The 10,264-nt window shown below is 40.7% G+C and overlaps 1 protein-coding gene across 1 annotated transcript in view; it reads left to right on the top strand.

The window, feature by feature from the left end:
• Positions 1-997: 997 nt before the first annotated feature.
• The window catches only part of LOC126204178 (octapeptide-repeat protein T2-like), a 34,824-nt gene continuing 25,557 nt past the window's right edge, over positions 998-10,264 (top strand). Inside the window, exon 1 of the mRNA XM_049938583.1 lies at positions 998-1,023. Within this exon, the coding sequence (XP_049794540.1) occupies positions 998-1,023 (26 nt within the window). The remainder of the gene's footprint in view (positions 1,024-10,264) is intronic.

Genomic DNA, 10,264 nt, shown 5'->3' with positions numbered 1-10,264 from the left:
CATCGCAATATTCCCATTACATCCCGAGATATTGAGACGCGAAGTTGACGCTTGAAACACCCGACATGCGCTGCTAGCGCACGTCCTGAGGCTCAGGCGTGAACCCCATACCTGCTGGAATGTACGACGTTAATGCAGGATGGCAGCAGACCGTATTATTCGTTTCGGACCTCTTGATAAGTATGGAAGTGTGTTTACGCATGTCAATCACATCGCGATTACGGGCAGCAAACACATGCTTTCGTTTTAGAATGTTTCCCAGTATGTACATTCATGGGCCCCAGCCCTACATTGATACCGGTGAAAGTCGTTTTCCAATAGCTGTTATTGTTCCAGAGATATTTTGGGTGGACAAGATAGCTGGGACACCCTGTATATTACAGAATATGAAGTTAGTTTGGAATTTACAGTGTATTATATAAATATATTTATCAATATGTTACCCATTAGTAAATAATACAGCTTCAGATGGACAGTTTATTCCAGGCAAGCCTATTAGATTTGGCTATAAGTTGTGGTCTCTTTGTGGAGCAAGTGACTACTGTTTCAAATTTGATTTATACTGTGGAAAGGACCCAGAAGATACTGCAAGGAATGGCCTACTATTGGGATCTAGAGTAGTCCTAAACATGTTGGACTGCACTGAAAAACCCGAGAATTATTGTGTGTACTTTGACAATTTCTTCACTAGTAGAGATCTTCTGATTCATCTGAGAAATTTGGGTTTTTGAGCAACTGGGACTGTCAGAGAGAATCGAGTTGGTGACTGTCCACTACTGAGCAGCAACGAAATGAAAAAAAGACAGTTGGAGGAAACTATGGCTACCAGTTCGACAGGAATGGTGAAGTCTTATTTGTTCGATGGCACAACAGATGCGTTACAGTTGGTACAAATTTTGACCAAGTTGAACCTTTGGGAGCAGCTACGCGGTACAGTAGACAAGCAAGTAAGAAGACAAGTGCAACAACCTGCCGTTTTGAAATCGTATAACGCGACATGGGAGGTGTTGACCACCATGACTGGTTAGTTGGAAAATATGCGACGGTAATTAGAGGGAAAAAATGGTACTGGGTCCTATTACACGTTTGCTGGAAATGGCCCTCGTAAATGCCTCACTCTTCCACAGACTAGTACATGGGAAAAATGCACAGGATTTACTGGATTTCAGACGTGCTGTTACAAGTACATACCTGAAATTGGACACTGGAAGACTGAATATTGGACGTCCAATGGAATACCCATCAAGTCAGTTGAGAGTGATACCAAACATCAGGTTTGATGGAATTGGTCGTATGATTGACAAAAGAAGCACGCAAAGAAGATGTATAAGAGCTAAATGCAATGGGAAACCAAAACCATATTTTGTTAAATGCCGTGTAACACTGTGTGTTAAGTGTTTTGTACCATTTCACAAGAAATAAATAGTTAAGACTTGAATGCAGTTTAGTATGGTATACGATACTGTTAGATCCCAGTGTCCTATTTTGAGGACGGCCATTATATCAGCATGTATGAATATTCTTTGGCTATTTTTGTACTTATTGTGGTTCATACACTATGTACATTATAATTAAGGAATAAAAAATTAAATTTTTTAAAAAAATTGGGACTTAATGGGATAAGAATGTACTCTGAAGACCATTGGGTGCTGTACAAATGAGATCATGAACTGCACTTTCCTTCTAGTTTGAGAACAAGTGAAAAAAGTTGGGTGTATTGTCCACTCATAAAAAATAATGTTCAGCTTTGTCAGTGATGACGTTTGCGTTGTCGGGAAGTAACCCCCCCTCCGCCCTCTTTCCTTTCACTAGTAGCGGAAGTCGAGGCTCCTAAGCATTATGCCAGCCAGCACAAAAGTACGGAGGGGGTGTTACATAAAGCGAATCACGTGTGCTGTCCACATTTGTAGTAGCCGGTTAAGATTTCTGTGAACACACTGTCTGTGGACAGCTGAATACTTTACTGTGCCTCGAAAACTTCGAGGTTAGCAGTTATAAACCGTTGCAAGGAAGTCTTCGTGTCGCCTAATAAATAATTCCAAGGATCGAAGGTGTGAGTCGCTTGTCCGCTTCGTGTTTTCGCGGAAGTTGAAGACAGGGCTCACCTCACGAATTACATTGGTACCGTACGCATGTTACCTGACAGCAAAGTTGAAATATGAGCAGCGAGGAGAAGCTGGGAAGTCATCTGCTGTAAGTTAAGACCGTTTGGTGTTAGTGCATAACAGAGTTGCCCTTGACAAGGACACTAAACAACAGTAGCCTCTAGGAAGAATAATAAAGCGCCGTATAGCTTTCAGAAAAAAAAGACCAAACATCAAATATAAATTTCGTAGGTTTTTTCACGGATATTCTCTGAGCATGTTGGTATAAAGGATCCGTGGCATCCGAGGGCTCAGTGCAGAGTATTAATGTACTTTATCATTTATTCGGTTTCTTACCACCATCAGCTTTGTTTCTGTGAAAATACTTTCACAACAATGAAAAATCCTGTAATATTGAATCACCGTTAAGTACAACACAGAGTAAGTTCCGATATCGTAGTTTCTGCAACCACCCACTTTGCACGTACGTTTTTTTTTTAGATAGATTAGTTTAAAAGAAAAACCTATTTTGCCTTTTGGATGTTGCACATTAAGTTTTATTTAAAATAGTTCATTGAAATACTTATAATAAAATGAAAGGTTATTTACAGATCAGTGTCCAATTCATTATTTCTAAGCCAAACAGTTGTATGTGGATAACTGGTTGAGAGCTTGCAGTTTTCCTTGAAGTTACTTTGTTTTCGGGGTACAGCACTGTAACTGCTATTTATTGTGTCTACTATGCAGTGTGACATTCGTTCTGGAAGAGTTGCCATTTTCTCAATTCCTGCTTTAAAATGATTTTGTTTGACTATGTGCGTTGACGTAACGTTTGTGTGTGATATTTTTGATTTAATTATTTATCTATTTAATCATTTATTTATTTAGCATTTATACACTTCAGAGAGAAACGTGATTTTTGATCGTCTACTACGATTTCCGTTACATGATCAGTCAGTTTCAACAAATTAGCTACCACAAGAAACATTTTTTATAGAATTTCATTAAAATGGTTGTGCGGTGGTTGTTTGATGTTGATGCAGTGTCATTATTGCCACTCATTACTCGGCAACACGACTCACCGAAAGGGGGCAAAGCGTCGCCAGGTAAAGCAAGCACAGAGCCCTACGCAAAATGTCTAATAATATGATTACGGCGAGAACTGGTGTGTATGAGTTGATGGCTTTCACCGTTGTTGAGATGAATTACAATGTGAAGGAGAGAGCTGTGTCACGTCAATGCTCGTGTTGAACAAACTTTTCTTTTTGACACACAGCTGCAATATCTGTGGGTATGTAGGCCCTTACGAATATACAGTATTAGGGAACTAAAGAGGTCTGAATGTTACTTTCAGTCCTGAAACGGGGGAATCTTCCACTCACTGTGTTTTTATTCGAATGGCTAGTCATGTGTGTGCACTCAATGTGACAAACAGCTTCAGGTCATGCACGGATATGTTTATTTCCACATGTCAGCCCTTCTCCATCGACACCTCCAGTCTTAATGGAGGAATAATTGGAACTGATACCGGCGATCCTGACGATGCCGAAAACTTCATTTGCTTAATAACAAATCTGAGTGACTGCAGAGATTGTGAGAGAATCAAGTGATGTACTATTTCAAACGTTTTAGGTGTAATATTTACGAAGATTTGTATTCTTTATACACTGCTGGCCACCGTAAATGCAACACCAAGAAAGACAAGAGGTAGCACAACAAAATTTATTTTGTAGATATCATGATGACCAAGTATCAAATGATCACGTTTACAGTTGTCTGTGACATGTGGTTCCTGCCAGAATCAGTAGCCAGAGTAGCCGCCATCGTTGGAGATCACCGTTGCCACACGTATCGGCATTGAGTCAAAGAGACGTTGGATGTGTTCCTGGGGTACAGCAGCCCAAGCAGCTTCCACACGTTGCCAAAGATCATCTCGTGTGGCAGCTGGGGATGTAATCTGGGTCACTCGTTGAGCAACCATGGACCACATGTTTTCTGTCGGCGAAAGATCCGGAGAGCGAGCCGGCCAGGGAAGCAATTCAATCTGGTTATTGACGAAGAACCTTTGGACAATGCGTGCCACGTGTGGTCGCGCATTATCCTGTTGAAATATGGCTGTGGCCGAGCCCTGAAGGTAAGGAAGGACAACTGGCTCCAGCACCTCGGATATGTAGCGCCGGCTATTTTCAGTACCGGAAATGCGTACTAGAGGCGTGCGAGAGTAATATCCAACACCGCCCCATACCATAATACCCGGTGCAAGACCAGTGTGGCGGTGCATAATGCAGCTTTCCAGCATCCTCTCTCCACGGTGTCTCCACACTCGAATCCGACCATCGTGGAGCTGCGGACAGAAGCGTGCCTCGTCAGTAAAGACAACGTCATTCCATTCTGCCGTCCACATCCGTCTGTCATCACACCATTGGCGACGGAGACGTCTGTGGTTCTGCGTCAATGGTAGACGAAGCAATGGACGTCTTGCGGACAGACTACTCTGCTGTAAACGGCGTCGAATGGTACGCGCAGACACTGGATCATGCGTTACAGACGCAATGTGCTGTGGTATGGTTCGGTATGTCACTGAGCGATCCGTCACTGCTATGCGCACAATTTGCCTATCAGCACGTGTAGTGGTGCACCGAGGTGAATGCGATCGACCACGTCGGTCCGTCGTACCCTCCTGCATCCAACGGTCACATATCCGCATTACAGTTGTTTGGTTTCGTCCAACACGACTAGCGATTTCTCTGTATGATAATCCACAATCTCGGTAAGCCACTATCCTTCCTCTGTCGAACTCGAATACTTGATCGAAATATGTTCGCTGTTGTCTACGAGGCATAACTGATCGTCTTGTGAAACAACCACAAGGCATACACACGTGCCGAACGTACACTCGTCGAAATCGCCAAGCCTTAAATGGCGCTATGAGGTGGCTCCACAGGCGCGCGTGATGTGCGTCTGCGCTGAAATTCTTATCAGTTGCATATCTCATCGCTGCAAACTCATGGTGTAAATTTCACTTGCTTCGGATGCTTCCTTCTGGGTGTTGCATTTACGGTGGCCAGCAGTGTACATACATAGCGTCCTGTCTAATCTGTGGAAGAAATCTGAAATCTGATGTATATTTCCTGTTGTACATACATATGTCTACACCTAGAAATTTTCGCTGTTCAGAGATCAATCAATATACGTATAATTGCGTTACGTTTGTCACATTACTTCGTAACGCTTCGTGCAACATATCCTTCAATTATATTGTGAACTGCAGCGTATATTGAGGCAGGTTTCTCCATTGTTTGTAAGCAAACTCAAGTGCTAAGTACAGTTAGCAAGAAAAGTACTGCTACTGACCATGTTTCTATAGATTCATCGAGATTGTGAACACTGTGTAATTGCTGTAGTTATGGCATCTTAGATTACTTCGCTCGTTCTATTTAAGAGTAAGAAATGGAAAAGAAAGTGAAGATCTCAAGAATTACTTGCGAAATACGGACTGTAAGGATGTACACATCGCAAATAGCGTTACTGAAAAATATAGTGTAATCTATAACATCATAGACCGCTTAGAACACAGTTGTCCTGAAAGGTTAACTAATGCAAGTAGATTAAATGTTCGTAACCCGTGCGTTACTAATGAAAGAAAAATGTAATGCAAAACCAAGCATCAAAGGACACAATAACAGGACTAAATGACAGTAGGAATTGAACTGTAGAGGTCTCAGAAGCGTAATCAGAATATCAATATATATTTATTTCCAAGAAAAGTAAGCTCTTTCAGCAACAACAAAAACATTTCGAACACAGTAAAAATGATATAGGAAAAAAATGAAAATGAAGAATTTTATTACAGGATGATAAACCGTCCTAAGCCAGCCCTGAAATTGCATAGAACTTTCATACATCTTTTCTATCAGTAGTATGTAATTCATCTATAAAAACATTACCTTAGTAGGTAGGCTGCGTTTCCTAGAAAAGTATTCCAAAACAAATTTGATAAAATTCAACAACGTTCTACAACTCCAGAAAAATTTCTCAGTGTTAACAAAATTGTCAAGTAGATACGGTGAAATCAGCAGCAGAATAATCAAATGTTATGCAGTTAAACTATGTAACATTTCAAAATACTTACATAACGAATTTTTTCATAGTGATTTCAATACGTTGTTATCAGTCCACTTACCGAAATAAGAGAGAAAATAATGAAGAAAATTACCAGCATAAATCAGTATTGCCAGTATTTTCATAAATAATTACAATTTATAACAGACTTCAGGAACACTTCGTATAGAAAATTATACGCAGTGAAAATAGTTTTCATATCAGAAAGAAGCCGTCAACAAAACAGGCAACATTTAACTTGACACATAGCATACTAGAATGAATACTTCAGAAATTATTGTTGTAAATGTAGTGTGGAATATATTGTGATTTCGCTGAGATTTTTGACACTCTTAACAATGATACCCCTGCAAGATTAGTCACCGCCTGACGACGGATTTAATCTTATTTGCATGCGAAAATGGGAAGTGTATCAGTTTCATATCTATGAAATAGCGATGGGCACTCAGAATTTGAAACAAGATGAGATGTAGTATGGTCCCCATTGTTTCTAATACACACAAATGCTCCTACACTTGCATCGTCAAAGATTCGACTTTATAGTTTCTGAAGATGATACAAGCACAGAAGTAACAAGCAGAGCCAGCACTCTTACGTAAAAGGCATCTAACGAAATAGATATTCCAACAAAAGGTACAAGTCCAACGGAAGATCAAGTTTTTACCATGACCATTGCATAGGAATCACTACTTCTCATGGAACTCCACAAAACTATAAAAATAGTCAAGTCAAAGAATGAAATCCCGTGAAAGGATATATCACAGCCATATTTGGAGAACTCACACTCTGCAAATAATGAAGTGTGTAACATTAGATACTATTTCAGTACGTGTGGTTACTGCTATAAGTGGTTTCAAAAAGAGTAAACGAGCTTATTTTATATATTTATGTTCACTTGTGATTTTTCAGAATCACTTGTGAAAACCAACTGACTGGATAGTGTGTATGTTTGCGTGGCCATCCCCTGCAGCAAGCTCAGAAATATTTGTTTTGTTAATAAAATACGCCTTCTTTTGCTGCACTGAATTTTATTCTCCCAGGGACGTCTCATCCCTTTTCAGTCTAAGGCGTCATCAGTGGAAATTACAACGATACAGTTACGATAAACTTGTTTTGATATGTGTTATTTGTAGATTATAAAACAGTTCACTACTCGGGTTTTAAGTAAATAAGCGATTACATACGGTTCTTAGTTGGCATCTGCATTTACTCGCATCTGGCCACATGCTGGAGGTCGGACTAACCGCTCTATTAACGAAATATAAGCATGCTTTTATGTTCGAAACAAAGTTCTTGACCGATTTACTTCAGATTTTTACGCGATACTGTAATAAACGCTCAGATAGATACAGGTTGCATATTTTTAACGTGGACGCTATATACACATAAATGTAAATCTATACTTCTAAATGAAGACAAGTTTTAGATTATTGTAGTTACAAGCTGTGTAGAAAAGTTTTTGACTTACTTCAAATTTTTACATGCTACTCTAATAAACGTTCAGAAAAAGGCTTTGTTTTTTAAACATTTACCTTATGAACTACGAAAGTGGAAAAGAGTGTTAGAAAAAATCTCACAGTTCTCGAGCGATTTACTTCAAATTTTAGTACAATACTCTAATAAACATTTGAACAGGTACATGCTTCTTTTTTTTAATATATGTATGTATGTATGTACAACAAATAAAGAAACTCTGTTAGCGAGATTCTTAAGTTATTTACACGATACTATACGAAATGCTTTGATGGACATAAGCAACATATTTTTTTAACGTGTACTGCATATGAATATAAATATATGAAGGGTAAACGTAACAAATATCTCAGGATGTTCTTGACTGATTTATCTCAGACTTTTACAAATTCTTATAATAAACATTTGGACACACATTTCTTTAAGATATTCTTTCTCCTTATATATAATTTTAAATAAACATTGTACACACAACAATGTGCAGTTTTGTTTTATTCCTCGCAGTAGGTTTTAATAGAATATAGGAAAGTATTTATGATGGTTTATTGGCTTACGATTAGAATAATACTACAGAAACTGAGCCATTGGAAACATTGTAACCCTATCCATTTGCAGATTAAAACTGTGGAAAATACTGTCATTGAAGCTATTATCCTTGAAGCTATTATCCTTGAAGATTCAGCAGAGGTTTGCTTCATCCCCTGCATGCCGATGATATCAACCATTTTTCCACATATCTTAAGCGAATTCAACTCCCAATAAAGGTTTCGTTTGCAATAATAAACAAGATTCATGACACAAGGTCAAGGACAGTGGAAAGAGGAGATGGGCAGGGGACAGGAAATGGACACAGAGGTGAAGGAAGAAGATGGACAGAGAGGAAGAGAGGGAAAAAAAAATGGAGAAATGAGATGAGGTTTTCTATAGAGAGAGATGGGAGGAGGAGAAGACGGAAAGAGAATGGTGAGGAAGAGATGGACAGATGAAGGGTCGAAGGAGATTAAGATGTATATCCTATTCCCAGACATTCCGTGATTGCAAATCATTGCTGGGTTCCCTAGTATGATGCAAAAATAATAACTAGCAAAACCATTGGTTTTTAGCAAACACGATGTTCTTTTCAGCAAATGACCACCATGTTTTTTTTGTTATGGTTTTAGGGAGCAAAACTGCTACGGTCATTAGCACCCGGTCTGTGACTTAGGAAAAGGTAAAAAACCAAACTGGAAACCAGCAGCAATGGGAACGAAACTCAAAAAATTGGAGAAATTAATAACAGAAGGAAAGCTTAATAAACCACTTTAGAAGGGGGTTGGTTGTCCCCAAAAAGAGCTTCGAATGACTGACGTCATCTCACTGGCACTAATGAACTCGAGAAAAAGATCGGCTGATCGCGTGTCATCTGCTAAAATGGACGATATATCAGGCGACAGCTGTAGACGGGCGCGTAACGGAGTAAAATAGGGGCACTCAATTAAAAGGTGTCTTACCGTCCACAGCTGAGAGCAGTGGGGACAGAGTGGGGGAGGATCACCGCTTAAGAGATGTCGATGGCTAAAAAGACAGTGCCCCATCCGGAGTCTAGTTAAAATTACCTCCTCCCGACGATGCGTTCGGGAGGAAGAGGTCCAAGCACAGGGAAGAGCTTTCACGTCCCGCAATTTATTATTGGGAAGTGTCGACCAATGTGCGTGCCATAAAAGAGCAACACGACGACATAAAACACTCCGTAGATCGGCGAAGGGAATCATGCAAATAGCTGGGTGAAGAAGAGAGACTGCAGCCTTGGCCGCTATATCGGCCGCCTCATTTCCACAGATACCAACGTGTCCCGGGAGCCAGAGGAACGCCACCGAGACGCCCCCGAAGTGTAGCAAGTGGAGGCAGTCCTGAATCCGGTGGACCAGAGGGTGGACAGGATACAGAGCTTGGAGACTGAGGAGAGAGCTGAGAGAATCTGAACAGATAACATACTGTATCCGCTGATGGTGACGGATGTATTGGACAGCCTGGAGAACAGCGTTAAGCTCCGCAGTATAAACCGATCACTGGTCGGGAATCCGAAATTGATTTGGGGTGTCGCCAACAATATAGGCACTCCCTACACCTAAAGATGTTTTTGAGCCATCAGTGTAAATAAATGTGGCTTCCGCCATTTGTGCACATACAGCAGCAGAAGCCCGATAATAAACAAGTGAAGGGGTACCATCCTTGGGAAATTGACAAAGGTCACGGAGCAGGCAGGTCCGGGGATGGAGCCAAGGCGGTGCTGTATCCCAAGTTGTCAAGAAGGTTTTAGGAAAGCGGAAGGAAAGCGAATTGAGCAGTTGACGGAAGCGGACTTCCGGTGGTAGTAAGGAGGAAGGGCGGCCTGCATACCCTAAATTCAGGGAGGCGTCGAAAAAAATGTCATGGGCCGGATTAGCAGGCATCGAAGACAGATGGCTTGCATAACGACTCAGGACAGCTCGCCGATTGGACAGCTGAAGTTCAGCAGTCTCAGCATAAAGGCTTTCCACAGGGCTGGTGTAAAAAGCTCCAGACCCTAAATGTAATCCACTGTGGTCGATAGAGTCGAGACGCCG

The sequence above is a fragment of the Schistocerca nitens genome, chromosome 9 (assembly GCF_023898315.1).
Source record: "Schistocerca nitens isolate TAMUIC-IGC-003100 chromosome 9, iqSchNite1.1, whole genome shotgun sequence".
Lineage (NCBI taxonomy): Eukaryota > Metazoa > Arthropoda > Insecta > Orthoptera > Acrididae > Schistocerca > Schistocerca nitens.
Note: the sequence above shows the minus strand (reverse complement) of the source record. Positions and strands in the feature narration are given on the sequence as shown.